We start from the raw sequence: 25679 nt of genomic DNA, 5'->3' as shown, positions 1-25679 counted from the left end.
GATTTTTCTCGCCAGGCCACAGTCCAATTCCGGGGTCCTCTCTGGAGCCTCTGGGAGACGAAAAGGAGGTCTCCGAGGCGGACCAAGAGTCCCTCCGCGGCAACCCTCGCGGTCATCCTTAAGGACTTCCGACCGGCGCCAGTAGAGGCGGGTGTTTTGTTCTTATAAGGAGCAAAAAGTTTCCGTGACAACGCGGAAATGAGTAGCTCTGCAGCCCCGTAGCGCGGGGCAGGAGGAGTCCAGGAGGCGGGAGCCGCCGCGATCTGGTCGCCCGCAACCCTGGATCCCCGCAGCCTACGACTCGGGACCCCGACGCTTGCGTGGAGCGAGGCCCACTCGGTACCCCTGAGACTGCTGCGGTCGAACGTGAGTGCGGGGCTTCCATGTGAGGCTTTGCTGCTCCCCAAGCTCAGAGTGTGTGGGATGTAGGGCGCGCAGGGGACTGGGGACTCCCGCAGAGTTGCGCGGGAGATCGTGGCCAGGAGCGCGAGGTGCGACGAACGCGAGGACCCTGGCCGGGACCGACCCCAGGAACTCCTTTAATGCACGCATGCGGAGTGGGCAGTCTCCCCCATCACTCTGCTGGCTGATGCACTGGGGGCTCTCGGCCCAGGCGCCCGGGAGCCCCCGAGTGCCTCCAACAATCTGGGAAGCTGGCAGCTTCTGCTCCCGGAGCCTCAGGCTTCAGAGCCACTAGCCGGGCCACGTGTTTGTGCCTAGAGCCGGGACCTTCCACCTCTTAAACCGGGTTGGGTAGCTGAGCCTCAGTCCTGGAAGAAAGGAATGGGAATGACGTTTGTTTATTCGTAGCTTGTCTTGACGCAAAGAGGTTGCTTCAGGCCGGATGAAGCCCCTGCCACTTCCTCTTTCAGGACTCCTAGTGGAGTAGACCCTATGCTCTCTGCAAAACTTTCTCCTGGGCTCTAAATAGTCTCTGCTTCTGATTCCCAGCCCCATCCTTGAGGCCCACTCTGAGCCTCCCTCATTCAGGCCGCCAGGTAAACTTAGAAGCCCCTGGCCGATTCTCCATATAAAATGGAAGAATATTGACCGAATCAGGGAAGAACCTGGTTTAGCCTTTTAACCCCACTGTGAAGGGGGCCGGATAATGGTACCATATAAATCAATGTCGGGTGGCTTTCTGTTGTCTTTCGGATTTCTAATCTTTACAAACCAGCTCTACTTTGGAGAGGCTGCCGGCTAAAGCCAACACAGCTGCTGTGGTCATTGGTACAGGTCAGCATTGAAAATGGTGGCAGAGGCCGCTGTCATTCACCTCCGGGTGCCTGCCTGCCAGACTGGTCTGCCTAAGTGGCCTTGATATTTGCTGATTCCCTGTGAATCGCTGCTGGCCCAGGCCATATTGCCTTCAGATTTTCCACTTGTGGGTAACCATGTGGTGGTTATACCCACTCTGGATGGATCCCTGGGGAAGATGGAAAAGCATTTGCTCACACACTGCCCTCTAAGTGGGTAATTTTCAGAGAGGCAGCAGTTTCAGGCTTTGGTTTAAAAGGGGGCAAAAACCTGAACTTTTAACCCGATGCCATCATCCCAAAAGCTCTCCAGGCCATGAACGAATCGTAAAGAGTGTGTGGGTGAACTTTTTAATCAGAGGGGAAGAAGGTGCGGCAGCATCTGGGAGATAATTGCTCACTGTCTGGAAGAAACCTCGTTTTATAGTTTTCCCTTTTTGGACCCTCTGGGGTTAGTGTACAAAGGGATCTCATTTGACAGGAACATGGCATTCTGCAGCCTACAAGAGTAAGGTTGGCCCCAGTTCTCAAAGCCGCTTCTTGGAGGCACACCAGTGGCAAATCAGAACTTCTCCAGAGGTGAAGGATTATGTGGTCAGTGGAGAAAGTGCATCTATATGTAAGCCAGGGATGAGGGGCATGGCTATGGTCAGGTGTTCCAAGCATTGAAACTGGATAAAAGAAAATAGCTTGTTCAGTCTGGCCTCAGTTTCCCTGGTTAGAACAGAGATGGGGCTCAGTAGAGCACAGCCATCAGATCTCCATAGGCAATGTGTTGGCTATGGTGTAAGCAGAGGTCGTGAGGGGGCAGTGCCTCTGGGTGCATGCCTCCATAATTCCATGTTTGGAGGGGAGAGGTACCTCCAGTAAGGATCTGAGGGTGCTGCAGCTGTGAGGCTGTAGTAGAGTCAGGGCCAGGTTTTTCAAAACTCGACATGTGATTCATGCCTGATGTTGGTCCATCTTGGACACCGTCATCCAGTCTTAATGGAACTGTGAGGATGCTGAGAGCTGATGGCCACCTCCAAGGCCACCAGTACCAACCCAGCCCTTTGTGTGAATTAGAATGTGGTCCTCACTCCTAGCAAGATGATGCTGTATGGCACCATTTAACACAAGGGCCTCAGAGCAGCTGAGAGTGGTCCTCAATCCCCCAGCCTGGTTCTCTTAAACAAGACACTAACTGGACAGTCATTCACAATAGCCAGTTATTAAGAGTTTAACATGAGCTGGAGAGATGGCTCAGTGGTTAAGAGCACTGGCTACTCTTCCAGAGGGCCCTGGTTCATTTTCATATCACCCACATGGTGGCTCACAACCATGTGGTAACTCGAGTTCCAGGGAACAGGTACCCTCTTTGGGCACGCAAGTGGCACACACATGCAAGCAAAACACCCACACACATAAAAAAGAAAAACAAAATGACAGACTCACGCAGCTGGGAAGAGAGGAAGGAAAGAGGCAAACCCAGCCTTGATGGTTGATGTGAGGCTTGGCCCAAGCATCAGATAACCTTTCTGATTACTGAGTGGTGTGAGGTGGCAGATCCAGTTTGCATCCTCAAGTGACAGGGATGAGTAAGTGCCACCTGGGTGTGGTGCAGAAGGAAAAAGTGACAGCTACATGCAAGGTGGAGCTTCCCAAGAAGCAGAAGGCGGTGGGAGAGGTCAAGCATGCTGACTTGCTCTACCAGACCTTTCATCTCTGTGTCCTCTTCCTGCCACCATCAAATCTTGTTTATCTGCGTGCGTTCCCAAAACCATGGAGGAAACCGTTTCTAACACTCAAACTCAAAGATTGCTTAGCTCCTCTACCGCCTGTCTCAGTACTTAATTAATTGGAAGGAGCACTTTAAAGTGTCGGCCATCCATGGCAACTGGTGCCAACAGATTGCCTGTGTGCCCAGGAGAATCACATCACAGGCCTTGGCTCCTTATAGCTACACCCACTGAGAAACCTGTGTGTGCTTTAGAAGATGCTTCCTGGTAGGATTTCTCTCTTTATGTTTTCATAACGCAGCTTTGCCCCTCATTTTATTTACTTGTTTGCTTAGTGCTTTGCAAGTGTTAACCCTCAGTTACAGATATTTGCATAAGGTAAACATTTTACAATCTCAGGGTTTCAGGGCTGTGTACTCTGCTATATGCAAATCAATAGGATATTTAGGTGACCTGGGTGAGTCAATAGAAGCCAAGCACAGAACAAAGAAACATGGTCCTTAGCACTAAGGTCCTGGGGAGTGGGAGCGTACAGGTGGCCACTTAGAACCCCTGCTTAAGCCTGGAATTGAAGCCTGCAAGAACGGTGTCTGCATTGGCTGCCTCAAGCCACCTTCCCTGCCCAGCTGACCTCTCCCCCTGTTCTCTGTCTGGGGCCACTCTGGGGTTATGATTAGTGAGCCATAGATATGGCCTGCATGTGCTTTGGATTGGACAGGCCTGAGTTGAGTCCCAGCTCCACAGCTCTATTATTGGGTGTTCCCAGTGGCTGGGCAGGTGCCTTGTCTATTCCATGTAGCTAGAGAGTTTCTCTCTGGGTCCCTCCAAGTCCCCGCAGTTCCACAGCCCACTTATAAAATATTCACTCAGAAGCTTATATTACTTATAAACTGTATGGCACTGGCAGGCTTTTTGCTATCTAGTTCTTCTATCTTAAATTAACCCATTTCTATAAATCTATACCTTGGCTTGTGGCTTAGCGGTACTTTACATCCTGCTCCTCATGGCAGCGGCTGGCAGCATCTCCTGACTCAGCCTTCCACTTGCCAGAATTCTCTTTTCTCCTTGTCCCACCTACACTCTACTTCCTGCCTGGCTACTAGCCAATCAGTGTTTTATTTATCAATCAATCAGAGCAACACATTCACAGCATCCCCAGCAATTCCATGTCTCAGTGTCATCTGAAAAATCAGGATATGCCATCTCAGGGATGAGTTGGATAAAAACCACTTAGTACAGTGCCTGGCCCAGGCCACAGTGTGGCTGGTCTAAACTTCCTCCCAGTTCCCATCAGGCTAATGCTTTGTCCACTGAGGTCTGGGTGAAAAAGACTAAGCCACAGGGATTTAGACTGTCCCACCGGGACAGAAGGAGAGCTTCCTTGTCTCCCCAAGCTGAGGTCAAAGCTGGTCTTCTGGCCTGAGGGAAAGCCATTTTCAAGCTTGGCCTGCAACAGGTGCCCAGACAGGAGAGCAGGGTAGGGAGGCCTCTAGACAAAAAAAAAAAAAAGTCTCCTGAGTGTCCAAAGGCCCTCTAGGGTCCTCTTCAATGGTTTAGGACCCCTGAGATTTCCCCGTGGAGAATATATCTCCCCTATGACCATGTGCCCCACCCAGTGACATCACTGGAATGGAAGCATGTCAGATGGCATCACTGTTGCCCAGGCAACACCTCCACCTTAAGGCAGACAGGAAGGACACAAACCACCCTCAACTGTAAGACACATGTTACAGAACAGAGACCTGGAAGATGTAGCTACCACAGGTGTGTTTCTCAGAGGCTGTACAGAGGGCGATGGGCCATGGGCAGGAGCTGAGTGTGTGTCTGGGCTGTTGAACTACTTGGTGGAGGGTCTTGAGGCCTTAGGTTTGTGTCCCAAGGGGACAGCACGGTGCTGACTGCTATGTTCTCTTTCTTCTCTGAGCCAGACTGACTCCATACAGGAGCTTCTGCTCCCGCAGCCCGAATCTCCAAGGAAGGGTGTGGGAAAGATACTGGTGTGGTGATGGATAGCGCCAGAAAGAGGCATTCCTGTGTCCTCACCCCATGTCCTTACCGCAAGGGCTCTTCATTGATTAAGCAAATATGGTGAGCATGGCACTGTGTTAGGGATTCAGCAGGCTCAGGGAGCTTTATAACCCAAGGCAGGAAAGGGAAAGAATGTGTGGAAGCCGCCCTCCAAGAGGTAGGCAGTTACTCATCACCCACTCTCACAGGCCCTGTGGGATTCTTCGAGTGGTGAAATTAATCCTGTGGAGTGCCTTTATCTTCAGGAACTTGTACTGGTATTTCTGAGATACTTGGTAGTTTGGGAGTGGCAGTACAGAGAGCAGCCACGGTACCCAGGGACACACCGAGGACATCGCTGTGCACCCGGCCGAACGCATGGCAATTCTGACTCTCAATTGCTGACCTGTGGCTTCAGCCTCATCTAAGGTGACACCTGCTGCTGTCCTTCAGACAGAATTCCTAAGCAAGGGCTGCCACAAGCCAACGCTACCAATGAAAGATGCAGGCGCAGGAGAACTGACCTCCCAGAGAGCAATGGAAAACTAGATGACATGGCAGGCCTGTCTCTACAAAGCTTCAGAACTCAAGGCCTTTCAACTTCAAAGGGCCTGATTCAAGTCTGTTTGGAGCAACTAGACATAATGTCAGGTGCTTCTCCAATGTCCAGCACGTCAGTGGCTGCATTAGCCCCAATTTTTATATGAATGGAGCCTTGTTAGGGTTCTAAGTGAAAACTGAAGTATCCTTCGCTGGGTAGACAATTTGCAAGCTCATACTTGGAAAACTGGTCCCGCCCCCCCTCCCCCCCCCCACCATACAACCTTTTGTTCCTCCAACAGAATGATCTTCATACAAAACAGCCATTTCGTGCACCAAACATCTGCTCCCAGCAAAGCCCGCCCATGGCCCTTTACATACATCTGTTTCTCTTGCTCTCAACAGCCCCTCAAGGTACACACAGTCCCATTTTCTAGATCAAGGAACAAACTCAGACTCACCCTGTGTCTCTGAGACAAGATTCCAACTTAGATCTCCCATCTCCCAGGCCTGCCTTTCTGCCACCTCAGGCATCTCTGCCTGGATTCCATAGCCCAGAGTCCAAGAAAGTAGCATATGGAACTCCACAGCTTGAGTGTCTAAAATGAGAAGCTGGCAGGCAGATCACCAGGTCCAGACCTGAGCCTCCAATCCCTCTCTACTCTCGTGTTAGCAGAGGAGACTGTTCTCATGTCTGCTTAATGGTGGTGGTAACGACTACCACATAACATGTAGTACACATGGAGACACTCCTACAGGAGTCCCTGGGGAAAACAGAGTCCGTGCTTACCAACTGACTCACTTCCCTGACTGACCACTCACGGTTTACCCAGGAGGAGAAACACCACTTCAAAGTTGTCCCAAGCTGCCACTATGGATGCCCAGAGTGGATGCAGAAGAGCGCCCCACAAGCTGCATCCATCCTAGAAGGATGCTGTCATCATCTTGGCCCTGCTGTTGAGAGAGCTCATAGCACATTTCCCACAGAGCCTGTTTCAATAGCCCTCTTCTATGGAGGCGGCAGGGGAGTCACCTGATGTTCATGAACAGGTCTTTTGTTTGCTGAGACTTGGTTCAGAATCTCAGAGGAGGCAGGGAATGCCCAGGCCCCACTCCTACATCCTGCCCGGCCCCCAATACCCTGAGTTTACCCATCATTGTTTCTTCCTTATGCTTTATCCCAACACATACAACCCCTGGCCTCTGTGCCAGAGAGCCCAGTTCCTTTTCCTCATGGGCTATGAGAAGGCTTACCCAGGTCACATGGTCTCTCTCATGAGAAGCAGTTCCATGAATTTGTTCAGTGTGTCCTAGTATCCATATATAAAAGGAGAGTTCAGAGGCACATGTCTCGTGCCCTGCAGATGTGTCATGAGCAGTGACTTCATGAGACACTTTTCATCCCATCTCCGGTGTGTTGGGTGAGTGGCCTCACTTCTGTGTGCCTCAGTTTCCTTTTCTGCAAATAGATATGAGTGCCTGCCTCAGAGGTTTAACATGAGGATGATACATAGAAAGCGCATGGCACAAAACTTAAGCATCAGATATTACGTATTGGCTGCCAATACGTACCATCAGACGTGTACCATCAGACGCTTGTCCAGCTTTCTCCAGAAATGGCACCTGCTCACTCCGCCTTACTGCATTTTTATGGAACTCTAATCTTCCTTCATTTGTTTATCTTCTGTTTCTTCAAGTCTTTCTTGAAAGAAGTGAGGGAGAAAAGTTCTTATAAAACTTTCTGCAGGCCTCATTCATGGCTGTTTTTCTTTGTAAACATTGGCCTGGAGTTAAGGCCTGTCAAGACCAAAACGAGCTAGCGTTGTCTCCAGGGATACATCTACAAGGGGTTTCAGTCACATTGCTGGTGTTTGGTGCACATCACTGTTAGCTTTGCTTTTCTGAGTGCAAGATCCCTCCCAGAAAGTCGGGCTAGATGTGAATTCAACCAGGACTTCCCACTCCACTCGAGGAATTTCACAGGTCTGCTCCTGGGAATAAGACTCCATTCGTTTATTCAGCAAGCATTCATAGCACAGCTAACCCCCAGGCTGCTCAGAAATTTTTAGAGAGCCACAGTGGTACTGCTGGCTCACTGGAATGAGGGGTGGGAAATGCCGTTGAGGCTCCTGAGTCACCAGACTTTCTCTTCTCCTTCTGTGACCTTCCGAAGACAATGGGGAGGTGGAGGAGATAATTAGTGTCCATGGGCTTCTGAAGAATCTGCAGGGATGCCCTTCACTGTGTTCTTCCCAAAGATACAATACAAATGCCAATCCCACTGCGCAGCACCGAATGTGATGGTGCAATACCTCACCAGTGGGCCTTAAGCTGTGGAGTAGGTATGATGGTGTCATGGCACGTGGCAGAGCCAGGCCTCCACCAGTCCTTCTGATCAGTAGGCCCCTTTACTGTCCTCTAAGCTTTTACAAACTTAAAACTCTTCCTAGCCTCTGACTGTTTCTGGGTGGCCTTGAAATGAGGGGGGAGCAGAAGTTTGTAAAAAGTGAACTTATGGGTGCTAATGGATCAGCCTTGGTTCTTGTGTTCATCTGCACACTTATGAAGCGCCAGGCAGCCTGGGTAGAAGATATGTTATTACACATGGCCACTCCGTCCCTGTGGCTGGAAATTGAGTAGTGGTAGGTTGCTGCTGTTGTTTCACTGTGGGTAACTCACAAGAAATATTACTGTGTCATCACAGATAATTCAGGAGTGGCTTTCAACAGCTGTTCCAAGCTGGACAGTTCAGTCCTCTGTGTTCCAGAGAGAGTTCACTAGCTATGACCAACAGGTGTGGGAGGGCAGCCAGGCAGCCATTCTGTTGTTCAGCCTGGGTCCCAGCACCGGAACCTCAGGTTCAGCACAGGCAGAAGCTGACCACAGCTCTTAGGGGTTTTGGTGGGTTTTTTGTTTTTTGTTTTTTGTTTTTTACAGCTGGGTTGGCTTCTCTTTGTTCCCCTTTAAGAAGATGAAAGGGTTCTGAGAACTTTGCAGGCACAGACTCTCTCTCTCCCTCCCTTCCTCCCCCACCTCTGTGTGTGCTTGAGTATATGTGTGTGTGTGTGTGTGTGTGTGTGTGTGTGTGTGTGTGTGCATGAGAGCTTCCTTTCTCTCCACTCTCCTCTCCCTAGCCAGTTGGGGCCAGACGCTACTTTCAGATACTGCCTGAGCCTAAGGAGGATGAGCTGGGGAGGCCTTTCTTTGGCTGCAGAGATGGGTGGGAGTTGGGGGGTGGGAGGACATTCTCCTAGGTACCCTAGAGGAGATGGGAGGGGGGGGGGTGGAGGGCATCCTCCTAGGTACCCTAGAGGAGATGGGCTGAGTGAGTAGGTGGGAGGGTCATACTCCTCCGTGTCTTAGTGGTGCAGGAGAATTCAGACAAGCTGTCTTCTGAGCTGACTTTGTTCCCAGGCAAGGATCAAAAACAAAGTGGCTGCTGGGCACTGACAATTCCTGTAATTCCACCATCACCAGCTCTTCTGGACTAGAGGGAGGGAGGTGGGGCAGTGGGGAGGGGAGGGCCCTGGGAAGGCTTTTGTTTCCCTTTGTTTACTCCTTGGTTCTGCTCAAGCCTTCTAACTCTTTCTGGACTCCAGCAGCCAGCTCTGCTCTGCTAGGGGTTGCTGCATCCACCGGGCAGCCTGCTCTGTCGGCTCTACCAAGGAGGAGCCCTGGAGGGCAGTGTGTGTTCCGAATGCAAGGTGGAGGAACAGAAAGGGTACCCAGTGGGGCCTCTGCATGCCCTGCCCAGAAGGAGGCTCTGTGTGTGTGTGTGTGTGTGTGTGTGTGTGTGTGTGTGTGTGTGTGATTCTACTCTGAGGAGTGCTTGCCTGAGCCAACCCAATCCAGTACAAGTCTGGGAAGTGGTTAACAGGCCATTCCTGTGAGTCACAGTGCCTGTTTCAGCTTTAGAAATCTGTGGGAACCCTGGGGGTCTAGGGAGGCCCCTCTGGCCAGTGCACACTCTAGGAAACTCATGGAGAGAACAGTCTGTGGGAGGCGGCTAGTCAGAGTCTGTGGAGGCTTTCCTCAGAGTGTGGTATGCCCAGCGTAAGCTTGAGTCGTCGGCACTGTGAGCAGGTGTATGGCAGGGGACTCTACGGGATGTGAATGCAGAGAAGACGCCCCTCCTGGCCCTGGAGAAGCCTGACACTTCAGCAATGCAGCTAACTGCTGAGCCTAGTTGCTCTGCACAGAAGGTATGGGCCTGGCACTTTAGCAGTTGAAAGGCCTCCAACAGACTGTTCAGCTTCTGTGCCTTGGGCTCCTCCCTGTGAGGTGAGGTTGATGGCACTCTCCCCCAGGGCAGCATCATGGGATAAAAAGCTAAGGACAGAGAGAGGCCCAGGGAGCCTGCACTTGGGTGTGCCTGTTACTTGTCAGGCACACCTATGAGATGCCTCACCTACAAAGGCACCAGACACTTGCCTACATTCAGGGCCTTAGTCAGTAAGTCTGACTCCCTCTCCTTGTTCTTTCTTTTCAAATAAGAGGGAATTAGCTCAAGTTGGAGGAACTTGGAAGGCTCCTTGAAATGCTTTTGGGGAAGAGTTTACAAAGAAGAAAACTGGGTAGAGTTTTAGCTTACAGAAACGGAGGCCCAGATGTCTAGGCAAGGCAGAGAGTGAAGAGAAGGGCCCCTGAGTCTGGCTGTGGCCAGGCTCTGAGCATTAAGGCTTTGTTTGATCTTTTGCATGGAAAGAGGAGTATACTGAAGTGGGGTGGGGGGACTTCAGGAGACACAGGCAATAGGAGAACAGAATACCAGGAGCTCACCCCAAAAGTCTATGCCGTCTGATTCATCATTGGTGCAAAACCAAGGTCAGAGCAGAGCCACACAGAGGCTGGGAGGTGTTGCTGGGAGAGAGGAGGCTACTTTCTTGTTGAGACCAGTCTCAGGACTGCACTCCGACATGTTCTAGAAGGATCCTCCCTTCTTTCTTCCAGCTCAGGTGTCCCTTGACTGACACAGCATCTCCCACCTAGATCTAGAGTTTTAGTCTCCTCTGCCCTAGCCTTTCTACCTCTCAGAAGGACTTGGGGCCACTTGGATCCAGGATTTCATCCCAAGCTCCTTCATCTAAACACATCTACAAAGTCCTTCCTCCAAATAAGGTCACTCCAGGGCCTGCATGTGAGTCTCAAGTCATATCTCCTGCCATTCAGTCCACACAGTGACTGCTGGACTCCTGGTGCCCGAAGAATAAATGAGAGGAAAGGGGTGTGGCCGGGCTCAGGGCTACAGTCCTTCCTCCAGACCCTACCCCATCCTCTGCCTGTCTACTCCCAAGACAGACGTCACCAGTTCTGTGATGCGCTGAGGGCCAGGTCCTCCGCTGCTGGGGAGTCAGGCAGAGGTCTGGAGAGAGGGACACCTTGTCCTCCTGGGAGATGGATGGTTTCCCTGCCGTGGTTAATGGGGGACACACCAACTAGTGAAAATGCAGTGCAGGAAGGATGTAACCCTCCCACCAGAGTCCAGGCCCCTGTCCTTCCTCTGTCCCTTAACTGCCCTGGCCACTCTCATGACCCAGTCCAGACAAGAGGATTGGCATCCTGGTGGCTTCCTTGAAACCCCTTTCTCTTCCAAGAATGCTTTTGGCAATGTGACCCAGTACCTCCTAGGGTTCAGCCGTCATCTCCATGTGGACAGCACAGCTCACCTTATCAAAGGGACCACCTCCTCACCCAGTGAGCACTTCCCACTGGCTCACTGGTAGCCTGCTCAGTCTGTCTGGGGTTTCTCCAGTCTTGGAGAAACCCCAGACCTTTAGCGCCGTTTCCTCATTAGTATATACTCTTTAGAAGCTATGGGAAAGAGAGCAAATGTTTCTGGCATCTACATAAAGGCCCCAGCACAGACCTGACACAAAGTCATGCCTCAAATGCTGGCATGATGATTCTTTCCAGGGTGGGTGCTTGGCTGACTAGGAGACACAGGAACAGTCAGGGCTGGGTTGGGGGTGGGGGTTAGGTCTAGGCTGGGGAAGTAATTAGTAGTTATGCCAAGTAGTTACTGAGGGGAGTTAGAGGTTGGAACCTAGAGAAATGCATCTCAGGGAAGTGAGGCAGACAGCAGCAGAGAAGAGGCCCAGCGCTGGCAGTGAGGGGCTGCAGACAGAGTATACAGGCCTTGGTGAACCTCTGAAATAGCTGATTGGACTCAGTGGCTTTATTAGAATTTTTTTGAAGTAGTAACCAGTCCTTTAAAATCAAGAATTCTGGTAAAAATCCAAATTATTGGTTTCTTTTAGGGAGAGAAAAAAAAGGTCTTGCCATTCTGGGTTCACAGAATATGCACTGTGGTGGCCATTGCCTACAGGTAAAGCATGTGTCCACTGCGCCTGCTGCTCAGCCCTCGCTGGGGACCTGACCTATCTCCCACCTCTCCCCGACAGCCAGGGCCTCAGCACCACTGTTGCAGGAAGAACAACCAAAGAACTGAGTGGGGGAGGTAGACCGTAGCTGAGGCCAGGCTACAAGCATTCTGGGTAAAGGAGGTGGATAGGGCAGACCACACCCTTTCTGCCTATTTTCTCAATCACTCTTATTGGTCTTCTTCCTTCCTCTTTCTTTACTTCCTTTCTTTGTCTGCCCTTCCCTCTCCTAGGAGGACCAGAGGCCTGCCATGGCCCAGCCCCCAACAGAGATGTCCTCCCTGCCCTCATATGGGTACAGGTGAAGAGTGGTCCAGCCAGAGATGTACCTGGTGTCTCCCCTGGTCCTTGCTTGGACAAGGGGCCAGCTCTATCAGGCCTTTCTCCTCCCAGGTGTTCTAAAAGTGTAATGGATGTTGTTATAGCAGGCAATGCACACTGAACTGAGGTGACCGAGCCCTGTTGCTGGGTCCTGAGTTAGCCAACAATGGAGTCGGTAGAGACAGGTGACTGCCATATCTCTGTCTTCCCTGGGCATCTCCCAGCACTCACTAAGTCAGTTCCCACTGACAAGCTTGGGCCTGTGTTGTATCTACCCCATGCAGGGTGCCTTGGAAGCTGCAGAACCTGTGGGTGAGAAAGCAGAATGAGTAAATAAAATGATGTAACAAAGGTCAGGGCGGTGGTCCAAGCTTACAGTAGTACTCAGAATGGGGAGGTCCACTTGCTCCCAGTCTCACACTAGGGGCTCCACTCCACTAAAGAAAGTGTGAGATTGGAGTTGGGATGTAGTGCTGGACTAGAGCAGGGAGTCTCCATGGTGCTCAGGCTGCCCAGGCTTGGCTTCCAAATCAAGACGAAGACCAAAAAGAGCTCTGCAGTCCACTGGGCCTTCATGATGTGGTCCTGATTCTCCAGGGCTTAGGAAGCCTGAGAGACAGTCACCCTGATGATGTGGTCAATTGCCGCTCATGTTGGTGGCCAGGAGGCACCCTTAGGCAGCAGGAGGTGATGGACCACTCACTTAATCCCCTCAACCTCCTGAGGAATGGAGACAGCAGAGGGAAAGGAGCAGGCTCAGCTGGGGTGATGCTCACTGACAGTCACACTGCAGATCATCTGGATAATAGAGCTGCCAAGCTGATGTTTTGAAAGTTAAAGGACACACACATGCAGAGTGCTAAGCATTGTGTCTGGCACCGGTAGAGAGCATGTTCAAAGGGCCTAGTATTGTGCTTGGCGTGGAATGCTTAACATCATGCCCGACGCAAAGGAGCTCTCAATAATGAAAACATCTTTTGCTATGCTTCTGCCCAGAAATTCCTACCAGGTGTCACCTGGCAGGGCTCAAGGAGGATGCTCATCCTGCCTCAACCTCCTCTACATCACCCTCCAGGTCCAACCTAGCTCCTCTTTAGGCCTCAGTTTGCAAGTCCATAAAGTGGGGCTGACTTTCTTAGTATTGGCTTTATTTCTCAGACATAACTGGGTCTCATTAGCTGGAATTGGAAAATTGGAAACAAGGCCAGGCACACAATAGGGTTCAGCACAAACAGGATAGTCTGTGTCTTCTTGACTCCTTTCCTGAAGGGGTCAGAACTTAGACAGTGGGGGAAAAACACCCCACCACCCCACCACACACACACACACACACACACACACACACACACACACACACACACACACACGAGTCTGCCATCATCCATCTCCTTTATTCCATTTCAGTAAGGAAGCCATCAGATGTTCCTCTTGACTGCTTCTCCCGGACTGCTATTGTAATTAATTAATTAGCAGAGCTAATTACATCTGACAGGCGGAGCCCTTGGCAAGCTCCAGAGTCCAGCTGCGACACTGCAGGAGCCCCACTTTCCTTCTCAGAGGGTACCCGACTTAGGAACCTGGCTTTAGAATGGGTGGTCCTCGGACTTGAGCAGTGGGAGCCCAAGAACCCCTAGGAGAGCATGCTAAGACACTGGTGTTAGACCCTACCCTGGCATTTCTGATCAGCGGGCAGAAGCTGAAAAGGCATCTCTCTAGCAAGTTCCCGGGCGCTGCTGCTGCTGCTGCTGCTGCTGCTGCTGCTGCTGCTGCTGCTGGGAGCCTTGGAGACCCTTAGTCCCTGGGAAATGGTCTGAGGCACTTCAGTGACTAAAATTAGAGTCATCCTCCAACCCTGGATGGCAGTAAGCTGGTGGTGGGGCAGAAGGAGAAGGGAAAAGGCTTGTTGCATAATTTTCTGGGAAGAGGGAAGGGATTGAATATGGAGTCAGGGACCTGACGCCCCCACCAACGGATGGGGCCGGAAGGGCCTTCGAAAGACAGGAATAAAGCTCTCTGTGTGTTTCCATGTGCCCCGGTGAGCTGTTCCTGTCTGTCCGACTCCCCATATGGACTGTAAAGCTTTTCTGTCAGGGATGGTGCTGCACTCATGGCAGCGCTGTAGGGAAACCTGAGCTTTGCAGGCAGAGGCAGCTGGAAATCTGGCCACATGTCTAGAAAGCTCTTCGAGCTTTGATTAACCCATCTGCAAAACAGAGATCATAGTCACCTCTTGGAAGGCCACAGTGGTCACTGTGGACATTGCCAAGCACACCCTAGTGAGGGCTTACGAGACAGGAGCTGCAGCTAATAAACTGTTGGTGGCGTTTGTCCACCAAAGCCCTTGTGAAGGATGCTCTGGGGTGCAAGAATAAGGGACCCCAGTGGGTAGCCACCTCACCTTTCTCCTCTTGGGTTTTGGGCTTCTGACACACCCTACAGGAAGGAACTGGTAGAGTACCTCTCTTGGGCACCACATTCACCCAGACACCCAGTGGTCACCATCTCTCCCCAGCCTCTGTACCCCAAGATCTGGCTCTTTGCCAGGCTAAGTTTAGCTCTATGAGCCGCCCTCCCTGTGGGTGAGGCTGGGGTAGAGAGGAATTCAGCAGGCTTCCTGTCTGCTTCCTGGCAAGCAGGCGAAAGCCCGCCAAATGACCCAGGTTTATTCCCAAAGCTAAGGCTGCCAACAGATGTCACAGACCGCAGGTGTGGGACAGCCACAAAGCTGAGAGCTTTGGGACCAGTAGAGACAGATGTCCTTGGAATGGGGAAAGGTACCCTTTGGGGAAGGGCATGTGCGCATGTGTGTGTGCACATGCGTGTATTCCTAGTTTTACATGAGCTTTCCATCAGAACACAAAATCCTCCCTGTTCCTGCCCAGGGCCTTCCAGGCACTGGTCCCTGTTCACTGGCTTGGTAAGTAGGGACAGCAGAGGCTTCAATCCCAGCTCTGGGCGGTAGGCACGGAGTGGCTACAAGCTGTCCAGTATCTTGGCCTGGCCCTCCTACCCCATCCCTGGGGTGTAGCAGGAATCTTAAAAGTTCTTATTAATGAAAACAAACCTGGACCAGGTATTGGGGTGACGCTGGAAGATGAGAGAAGCAGAGCACACCACAGCCACCTCACCTCCCAGTTCCTCAGCTGATCCTGTTTCCTCAGGCTGGAAGCTCTGAGTCCTCATCCACATGAATCTCAGCTGAAGTGTTGCTCCAAAGCCTAAAAGCTTAACCAGCTAAAAGCTTAACCAGCCAAAATGCTTCTAGTTTCTGGTCTTCACACCTTATATATCTTTCTGTTTTTGCCATCACTCCCTGGGATTAAAGGCTCACTTCTTAGGATTAAAGGCGTGTGTCACCACGCTTGGCTGTTTCCAGTGTGGCCTTGAACTCACAGAGATCCAGAGGGATTTCTGTCTCTGGAATGCTAGGATTAAAGGCGTGAGTGCCACCATTTTCTAGCCTCTGTATCTAGTGGCTGTCTGTTCTCTGACCCCAGATAAATTTATTAGGGTGCACAATATTTGGGGGAACACAATACCACTACACTGGGGCTCTGCTTACAGCTGGTGATGGCTGAGTGAATAAGTTGGCAGGGCCTCCCCACTTGCAGGAAGGTCCAGGCTCTGAAGGATCCCCCCGTTTGCTGGGGGGTGGGGTGAAAGGAGCACAGTGTCAAGGAATAGCAGTAATAGTGGAGTGTTTTCAGCTTCCAAAGCACTTTCCAGCATGCATTCCTCCACACCCCGAGATGTGGGCAGGGCTGGTGTGCTTGGCTGGTGAGAAAACAGGCCTGCGGAGGCCCAGGGGAAAGAAGTTGCCACGTGTGGGGTGCCTGCTCTGGACCAGACACTGTACTGAGCACCCATACGCACTTGACCTCTGCACCCTTGTAAAGGAGGGGTCGGCCATTCTGACCTCCTCACGGATGAGGGTGGGAGCCCTAAAGAAGATGAGTGGTCCACCTGAGAACACACTGCCAGAGCCAGAGCCAAAGTTCAAGGCCAGGTCCACTGGGAGTCTCTAAAGCAGGATGCCTTGTTTGTTGTGCTGGTTGCCTGTGCCCTCCCAGAGGCCCCTTGCAGGCAGGGGCATCCTCTGTGTATTCCTACCCAATCACCACCACTCTTTGCGAAGATCATTCACTCAGTGGCTGCGGATCACTGAGGCTCTGCGGGGTGTTGCCTTATGCAGGCTTTACGACAGCAGGTGGCTCTCTTCCCATCTGACAGGCGCAGAGAGCGGACTGGGAAAGCTGAGGAGTTTGTCCGAGGTGCTATGCTTTTGCTAAGTAGTCTGTCTCCCTCCAAATGCTCATAACTCCCTGGTTTGGGGTTCTGAGCAGGAGGACGGGTGTCCTAGAGTCGGGCGTCCTTCCCCGGGCATGAGGCCTTGCTCTGGTGACATAGCTGAAGCTACTGTATGAAGAAGAAGAGTCCCAGTCTAGGGCTGAGTGTTGGCCACACTCCCCCATTGGCGGCATGTTCTCCTCAGCTGGTGTAGAATCTGACTCCCTCCCATGACTCCGGCTCCCATGGGAGTTGCCATGGGTACAGGTGTGCCCAAAGGCTGCTGCTGCCTGTGTTACAGGGCCCTTGAAGGACCTTGGAACTTCCTGTGGTCACCTAGCTAGCTGGCTGCCATCTGCTGTTATGCTGCTGGTACTCCATTTGAAGCTCCTCAGCCAGCCTCACAGTTCTGCCTCGGCCACCCTGCTGGGTCATCGTTTGCTGTTTCTGTGTGGTGGAAACCATGGTCGCTCCGTTTCTGCGGTTATCCCGTGTGCTTTTCCCCCAGCTCGCAGTGGGAGGCTGGCTGGCTGCCCCTGGACTTTCCCCACACCCTACCTCTTCCAGTCTGACCTCTGCACTTTCTCCAGTGTCTGGCTTCCTGATCTGTAAAGACCTTTGAGCTCTTCAGAGCACAGCCTGAACTTGCCTCCTCTTGGAATTCCCTGGGGCTAACCTCCACTTCCCAGCCCCTCTGGATCTTGCTGACTGCTGCAACTGTACGGGGTGGAGCTGTCTGAGTCACGTTTGAACAGCAGCTTCCCCTGGCCAGCAGCCAACACGGGCTGTGAGTGTACATCTTCCCCTTGCTGGGGAATCCTCACCTGTTGGTGAACCCCCTTTCCCAGGTACTGTGAGGGCAAGAATTCAAGGTCAGGGCACTCAAGCCAAAAGGCTTAGAAATTCCTGTCAGCCAGTGTTGGCTCCCCCACCTCCAACCCCCAGGGTTCTTCTCTTTGTTGGCCATCAATAATCTCAAGATCTTTGCTGTCTTTGCTGAGGTCACTGGAAGGAAAGGGACAGGGCAGGTATGGAAAGGGTAGATGGTGGCGTTGGGGAGTTAGTTAGCTCAGTGGTAGAGTGCTTGCCTAGCAAGTGCAAGGCCCTGGGTTCGATCCTCAGCTCCAAAAAAAAAAAAAAAAAAGTAAAGGGTAGATGGTTAATTCCCAAGGCTCCTGCTGGAAGAGAGGATGCAGAGTAAGGTGAGGAGAGGATGCAGTATAAGGTTAATGCAAAGGTGCCCCTTATCATAAATGCGCGCGCGCACACACACACACACACACACACCCCTAAGGGCTTTCCCTCCACTCACCACACATTATAGCTGCAGCTTCTACAATTTGAGGCGCAACAACAAAACTCACAAGAATTTCTTTTCCTTCGTCACAATCTCAGACAGGAGACCTTGGAATATGAGTTTCTTGCTTTCCTTGAGAATGCCTCTTTTTTCACATAAAAAAGGTTCTTTTCTGCTTCTCGTTCTAACATCCAAATCACCGCTATCATTGCTTTTGCACTTGGGGCCACAGAGTGAAGTAAGGGCTCCTTGACATAAGCACTGTGATATCATGGCAGCCCGCCTGATGGCCAAGGCTTACTAGTTACTAATGAGTGGGTAGAGTATACTGGGGGGATCTGTTGGACAGATGTATGATTCATATTCCAGTCAAGAAAGAGCAGAGCAGCATGATTTCAACACATTGCTCAGGATGTAACTTAAAAGTTACAGTTGGGCCTGGTGGTGGTGGTGGTGGTGGTGGTGGTGGTGGTGGTGGTGCACGCCTTTAATCCCAGCACTCCAGAGGCAGAGCCAGGTGGATCTCTGTGAGTTCGAGGCCAGCCTGGGCTACCAAGTGAGTTCCAGAAAAGGCTCAAAGCTACACAGAGAAACCCTGACTCGAAAAACTTAAAAAAAAAAAAAAAAAAAAAAAAAAGGTAACCTGTTGTAGTACTTTCTCATCAGGACTGCCAGGCGCAAATAATGACCAGAGATTTATTCATCATAAAAGATCAGCCTTAGCTTAGGCTTGTTTCTTTTTTATTTTTATTTTTATTTTATTTATTTATTTTTTGGTTTTTCGAGTCAGGGTTTCTCTGTGTAGCTTTGCGCCTTTCCTGGATCTCACTCTGTAGCCCAGGCTGGCCTCAAACTCATAGAGATCTGCCTGGCTCTGCCTCCCGAGTGCTGGGATTAAAGGCGTGTGCCACCGCCACCTAACGCTTGTTTCTAATTAGTTGTTATAATTTAAATTAACCCACATTCTTTAATCTTTGTTCTTCTGTGAGGCTCTTTATCTCATCTCCATCTGCCCATCCTGCTTCCTCCACATCTGGCCAGCAACTGCACCCTTCTTCTTCCCAGAGCTCTCTCTCTCCCCCCAGAAGTCCTGCCTCTACTCTCCTGCCTAGCTAGTGGCCGGTCAGTTTTTTATTACACCAATCACAGTAATACCTCCTCACAGTGTAGAAATATCCCACAGCAGTAACCAGTGCTCTTAACCATGAAGCCATCTCCCCAACCCCACCAGATTCTAAGTGAAGTCAGGAGTGGGACTGGGATTCTACATTTAGTTTTCTGTTGGTGTGTTTTGTTTTTAATTTATTTTTATCGCGCGCACATGCGTGCGTGCGTGCGTGCGTGTGTGAGACCTTGGACAGAAGAGGATATCTTTCCCCTGGAACTCTAGGACAGGTGATTGTTTGCTGTGTGATAGATCGAGGAACCAAACACTGGTTCTTTGCAAGAGCAGCAAATGTGCTTACCTGCTAAGCCCCCTCTTTTTTTTGTTTGTTAGTCCCGCGGTATAGCCTAGGCTAACCTTGAATCTCATGGCAGTCCTCCTGACTACATCTCCTAAGTGTGTCAGCCCCATACCTGGCTGGACTCTGGATTTCTAGCGATATTTCAGGTGATACTTCACCAGTGCTCTGTGTATCATAATTTCCATTGCAAATATTGCAAGAGTTTAGCCTTTCTCCCCAAAATTATTTAAGGCCTAAAAATCCATTTGTCCTGGAGAAGCTGTTCAGAGATCAGATTCAGAGTTCCAATGGTTCAATAAGAGAAGCAAGTAGCATCAATGTCATGACCCTGTGGGGATACAGTTGCCTTCTTTTTTTAAACTAAGAAACCCAGGCTCAGAGAGGCGAGTTAACATGCCCAGCATCACACAGTTGTTCTGTGACAGGGCTAGCTTTGGAACCTGCCATTCTTAACCACCAGGTATTGGTGTATTGCGGGAAGACACATTCATTAAACAAAATTCCGTGGAAGTGGAAGGCAGTGTTTGAGGCCTAGTGGTTGGATGGTTGAGGAACAACTCAGGTAGCTTAAGGTGAAAAGACTTCTGTAACAGTTTCGCACACAGCCGGATACAGGGGTTACTCTGTGTCCATGGCAGGTTCCCCTTGCTGGTAGCGGAAGAGCAGCCCACACTGTAGAAGTAACCCTGTTATCAGACAACCGTAGCAACAAGGAAAGCTCTTGCGGGCTGCAAGAGTATATTATAGAGATTCAGCTGTGTAGTAAAGCTGTACTTTGGCTGGCCAAGAGTCTGTCAAGAGGCAAGCCATTTATTATGAATATTTGGTGTTATCCAGCCCTTAATATTCCAGCTGACTTCTACTATGAAATTCTTGCGTGGCCAAATATTTTCAGACCTGCTGAACCTTCTAGGTAACTTCCCTGCTGGAACCAGTACCTGGATAAGGTCAAGCAAAGACAAGTTGGTGGAGATGCACAGTTTTGTTTCTTGTGCAAAGGAAGCTCTGATCATCCCCCTGACCCAAGGCCTAGTGGCTCCCAAGAGCAACTGACTGAGAACAAAAGAGGTTTTTACATATCAAGGTGAGAGGTAGAATAACATTCCTGAAGAGGCAGAGAACTGCATGCCCAGGGAAAGAAAGGGCAGGCATTTTTTGTAGAAAAGGACAGAATGGCATGGCGAGAGAGAAGAAGACAGGTTCCTAGAGGGTAAGCAGATCTCGGATAGAGTGTTCTGAGTGCCAGGAGTAGAGAGCAGCAGAGATGGAGAAAGAGGATACAGAGGACAAAGATGAGGCTGGAAGCATAGGAGTTTAGTCATTAGCAGGACTATGAGCTGGGGAACTGGATGGAACTGCAGTTATCGAGACAGGAATTCATCCCAGAGAAATAAAGTAGACGGATATAGAGCTTGGTATGTCTACAGTTATTCCTGCCCTGAATGCCTGGTGGAACTATAGCTGTATTGATAGAATTTTGTCTTAGAAGAATAAAGTTAACAGACATAAGAACATAGTGTAGGTAGATTTTTTTTTTCCCCTCAGATATCCCATGCTGGACGTAGCCTAATCCCTGGATCCCTGGGAATTCCATGGAAAGCCTTTCTTCCCATTGGCTCAGATTGTTCATATATTCCTCACAGAACCAATCACTGTGGGTGTAGCTGTGGCTGTCTGGAATAGTCTTGTTGTCTTGGGTCTGGTGTCTGTGCTTGCCTCTGGATTTGAGATATGGGTTTATAGCTACCCCAACCAAAGGACCGTGAAGAGAGAAGGTTGACCCTTAGGGTCAAGAATGTTCCGGCTCCATCGAGAGAAATCTTCTGCAGACAGGAGATATCTACAACATGTGTTAAGCCTAAGGCTGGGCTGGAGCATGGGAGATGGTCATGAGAGACCGCTGGGGGTTAAATGTGAGGACCATCACTAGCTGTTGGGGGCAGAGGCTGGCACAAGGGTCCAGGGAGGAGGGTCCTTGAAGGAAACAGAGGTGTGACCAGCATTGTCTTTCTCTGTTCCTAGGAACACTACAGCCATGGCCCTGGGGCTTTTCCGGGTATGTCTGGTGGTGGTGACGGCCATCATTAACCACCCACTGCTGTTCCCTCGGGAGAACGCCACAGTTCCCGAGAATGAGGAGGAGATCATTCGCAAGATGCGGGAACACCAGGAGAAGCTGCAGCTGGAGCAGCTGCGCCTGGAGGAAGAGGTGTCACGGCTGGTGGCGGAGAAGGAGGCCCTGCAGCAGGCAGAAGAGGAAGGTCAGCAGCAGCAGTCAGAGGCCCACACTGCCTGGGACCTTTGGAGCACTCTCTGCATGATCCTCTTCCTGATCATCGAGATATGGCGGCAGGACCACCAGGACGGGCCCTTTCCAGAGTGCCTGGGTGGAGATGAGGATGAGCTATCTGGACTGGGGGGCAGCCCACTGCGGGGTCTTCCCCTGCCCAATAAGGCCACCCTGGGCCACTTCTATGAGCACTGTATTCGGAGCGCCACAGGTGATGCCACCCGCACCCGGGAGTTTGTGGAAGGCTTCGTGGATGACCTGCTGGAAGCCCTGAGGAGCATCTGCAACCGAGATACTGACATGGAGATGGAGGACTTCATTGGTGTGGACAGCATGTATGAAAACTGGCAAGTGGAGAGGCCACTACTGTGTCACCTGTTTGTGCCCTTCATACCCCCAGAGCCCTACAGCTTCCACTCAGAGCTCTGGTGCTCCAGCCTTTCAATGCCCCTGGATCGTCAGGGCTACGGTCAGATCAAGGTGACTCTGGCTGATGGGGACCCTTTGGGCTGTATCTGCGACAAGACTAAACTCGGAGAAGACATGCTGTGTCTCCTCCATGGCAAGAATAGTGGGTCAGAGCCCAGTGGTGGAGGAAGTGATGGGATGGAAGATTTGCTGTGCTCCCAAGAGTCCTCTTATCTAGATGCCATGCAGGTCATGAAGTGGTTCCAGGTGGCTCTCACCAGAGCCTGGCACCGCATCTCCCACAAATATGACTTTGACCTTGCCTTTGGCCAGCTAGACACCCCAGGGTCTCTCAAAATCAAGTTCCGCTCAGGGAAGTTCATGCCCTTCATCCTGACTCCTGTGATCCAGTGTAATGACTCAGACCTGTTCTTCATCCCACAACTTCCCAAGGAGCCCTGCAGGGGAACGCCAGCCTCCAGCACTGACTGGCTCCTGTCCTTTGCTGTCTATGAGCGACAGTTCCTCCGGATGACAGCGAAGGCTTTGCCAGAGGGGGCCTGCCACCTCAGCTGTTTGCAGATCGCCTCCTTCTTGCTCTCCAAGCAGAGCCGCCTGACAGGCCCCAGTGGGCTGAGCAACTACCACCTGAAGACTGTCCTGCTGCACCTCCTGCTGTCCCGGCAGGCTGCTGACTGGAAGGGCAACCAGCTGGATGTGCGCTTGCAGGAGCTCTTCTGCTTCCTGGAGAGGAGCCTACTGGAGAAGAAGCTCCATCACTTCTTTGTGGGCAACCGCAAGGTGCCTGATGCTATGGGACTCCCAGAGGTTGTGCGCAGAGCTGAGCCTATAAACCTCTTCCGGCCCTTCGTTCTGCAGAGGACTCTTTACCGCAGCACAGTGGACTCCTTCTATGAAATGCTTAAGAATGCCCCGACGCTTATTAGCGAATATTCCCTCCATGTCCCTTCAGACCATGCCAGCCCACCACCAAAAGCTGTCGCCTTGTAGAGCCTGAGATTCGAGGGCTGGGGAAGAGCATCCCAAATATCTACCTTATGTGGGTTCTGTAACCCCATGCAGGAAACACAGTAGGCCTGGAGAGGAGCTGAGGTTCAGCTTGCTGGGAAGCCAGGTCCTGCAGAGGGAAGAAAACAGAATTGCAGCTGGACCCTGGTTTGCCTCTCTGCCACAGGGGCTTGCTGGTGAAACCGTTGTTTGGGTTCAGGCACCGATCCTTTGTAGCTTAGTTTGAGATCACTATGCATGACCAAGACAGTGTCAGAACAGTCTCTGGGTACTGAGTTAGAGAGAATGCAAGCACTGATCTGAATGTGATCCTTTTTGTATCGCAGTCCATTCTGTGCTTCCTATCGACAGAGAATCACCTAGGATGTTGCCGATCTACTAGGATGTTGCCAGGGATGGGATCAAGACTCAACACTCTATTCCAGGAACTCTTGGCCCTGGCTGTTTGCCGCTGAATCATGAATGGGGACAGATGTGGCAACTCACAGCCTTTGAACCACATCATGCACAATAATAGAGGTCCCACGGCACCACCACTTGTTAACACTACTTGGTGGGAAAAGAACCTGGCAGAGGTCCAGGAACCCAGGGGCTAATTTCTCCATTACACAGAAATGGGTACGTGGTGGTGGAGAGTCTAAAGCTGGCCAGTTTTTCAGCCACACATCTTACTCAGGTGCATTCCCTCTCCCTGTCCCTTTACCCTTATACCAGGTCCTGACCACAATGGGTGCCATTTACCACAGTGGGTGCTGGCTCAGAAGCCCATCCCATCTCCATAGCTGATCTTACCAGCCAGCAATGTAATAGAGGGGCAAAGATGCTCGTGTCTGGCTTGCACTTTGGCTCATTTTGGAGAAAGTTACAGGACCCTGGGGCAAGGATCATGATAGCCCTAACCTGTCCTCAGGGTCCTAGTCATAGGAAAGGGTAGGTTTAAAAGCCAGAGGTGCTATGAAAACCCAGCTCTGGTCCACAGACCCAAAGTATCTCCCAGTTCCTAACTCCAAGAGGGCTTCATCCCCTGTACATAGCCAGTCTTTTCTGCACAAGCCTTGCTGACCTCATGGATGACCCAGACTGAAAGAACGTGATGGAACCTGGGCTCACTGGGGATCTATGTGGGTACTTCAGGCACAGCCTGGGAACTCAAGAGAGTGTTGTGGAGCCCAGGCAAACATCAGAGCCTGAGGCTGGAGCTGGGCTCCCCACCCAGGCCTGTTTCAGAGGATCCAGCACTTCCTCTCCACTTGAACTTGACTGTTTGAGATTTCTTCTCCACATCTCCTTAGTAACTTTTACAGGGGACCAAAGAAGAGACAGAAATGAGGAACAAGGTGGCACCCACTGACCCTCCAGAAGTGAAGACAACAAGCCTTGCACATGTCAAAACCAGGCTACCCTCAGCCCCGCCCGTGCCTCACGTGGCCTCGGAGAACTCCCTTTCCCCACCGAGCTTAATTGGTGGTGGAGAGGATCTACTGCGGGCAGGGTAACCAGAGACAATAGGATGCCTACGTGTAAGCAAGAGTTAGACTGAGCACGTGTGGTCCGCCCCTCCACAACTTCAAGTGGCAATCTGGGGCCCTGTAAAATGAGCCTACTCACAGTGTGGCTCTGTCAGCAGCCCTGAGCCACCTCGTCCAATAGGTACCTTCCAGAGTCAGGGCAGACGGCCTTGTTTATTGTCATTCGTGGCTTGCCCCTGTTCATTCCTATCCCATTGTGCATCCAGGAGAACCCAGCAACCAAGAACCAGCCTCCAGAGGCCAAGAACAAGCCTGAACCTCCTCTGGCTTCTCTTTTACTCCCGGGAGAAGAGAGGATGGACCCCTCTGGCTTCTTGTTTGCTGGGGCACTTGGCGGGAACAGGCGCCTGTTGTGCACCAGGGCTGCTTCGGAAGCAGCAGGCTCTTGGGGTCTCAGGCTGCCTTATTTATAATAAAGGAAGAATTAACTTCTTCTAAGGAGTGGACTTTGTTTTTACTTCAGGAAATCTTTTAAAGCAGAGTTGGGGATGAGGGTAGATTTCCTATTGGCGAGCAAAGCTTTCACACATATACCATTTTATTCTTACACCCTTGGGAGATGTTTTAAAATAACAAAATGGAATACTTCCGCCTTTGAGGCAGCTTGTGCACCTCCTGCAGGGTTCCCCACGGGGCAGAGTCCGGCATAAGGGCCTCCTTTCATAAAGCCCTGTGCAAAGCCAGGGGCTGGAGGAAATGAGAAGCGTTTGCTGTTTGAAGCGTCTGTCTTGAAGCAGAAACTCTAGTCCTCTGAGCACATGGGACCTTTCCACAACAGACAATTCCCTCTCCCCAGCCCTTTGCACCAGAGACTTACTCTTCCCTCCTGAAAACCGTGGGACAGCACCAGTGTCTGCCCCCTTGCTCTGCTGAAGGCCCCAGGACTGAGTTTGCTGCACCTGTTGGCAAGGGTGAACTGGTTAGGACGGTGAGGTTGGCTATGTTAGGGGAGGGCACAATGTCCTCTAGAGCCCCAGGCCAGGGTCTGGGGAGAGGGCTCACTCAGTGAAGTGCTTGCCATACACATACAGGTGGGTATGATAGGAGACAAAGTAGATTATTCTTACTATAGTGCTCGGCTTTGTCCTGTGATCCTCAGATAAGCTTAATTAGGGTACACAATCTATTGGGGGACACAATATAACACCACA

At 51.3% G+C, this 25679-nt stretch overlaps 1 protein-coding gene across 1 annotated transcript; it reads left to right on the top strand.

The window, feature by feature from the left end:
• Positions 1-206: 206 nt before the first annotated feature.
• LOC118587288 (inositol 1,4,5-trisphosphate receptor interacting protein) lies at positions 207-24940 on the top strand. The gene is made up of 2 exons (XM_036193144.1): positions 207-366; positions 21295-24940. Exon 2 carries the CDS (start codon positions 21308-21310, stop codon positions 22979-22981), a length of 1674 nt encoding a protein of 557 aa, XP_036049037.1. The 5' UTR covers positions 207-366; positions 21295-21307; the 3' UTR covers positions 22982-24940.
• The last annotated feature ends 739 nt before the right edge of the window (positions 24941-25679 follow it).

The sequence above is a fragment of the Onychomys torridus genome, chromosome 1 (assembly GCF_903995425.1).
Source record: "Onychomys torridus chromosome 1, mOncTor1.1, whole genome shotgun sequence".
Lineage (NCBI taxonomy): Eukaryota > Metazoa > Chordata > Mammalia > Rodentia > Cricetidae > Onychomys > Onychomys torridus.
Note: the sequence above shows the minus strand (reverse complement) of the source record. Positions and strands in the feature narration are given on the sequence as shown.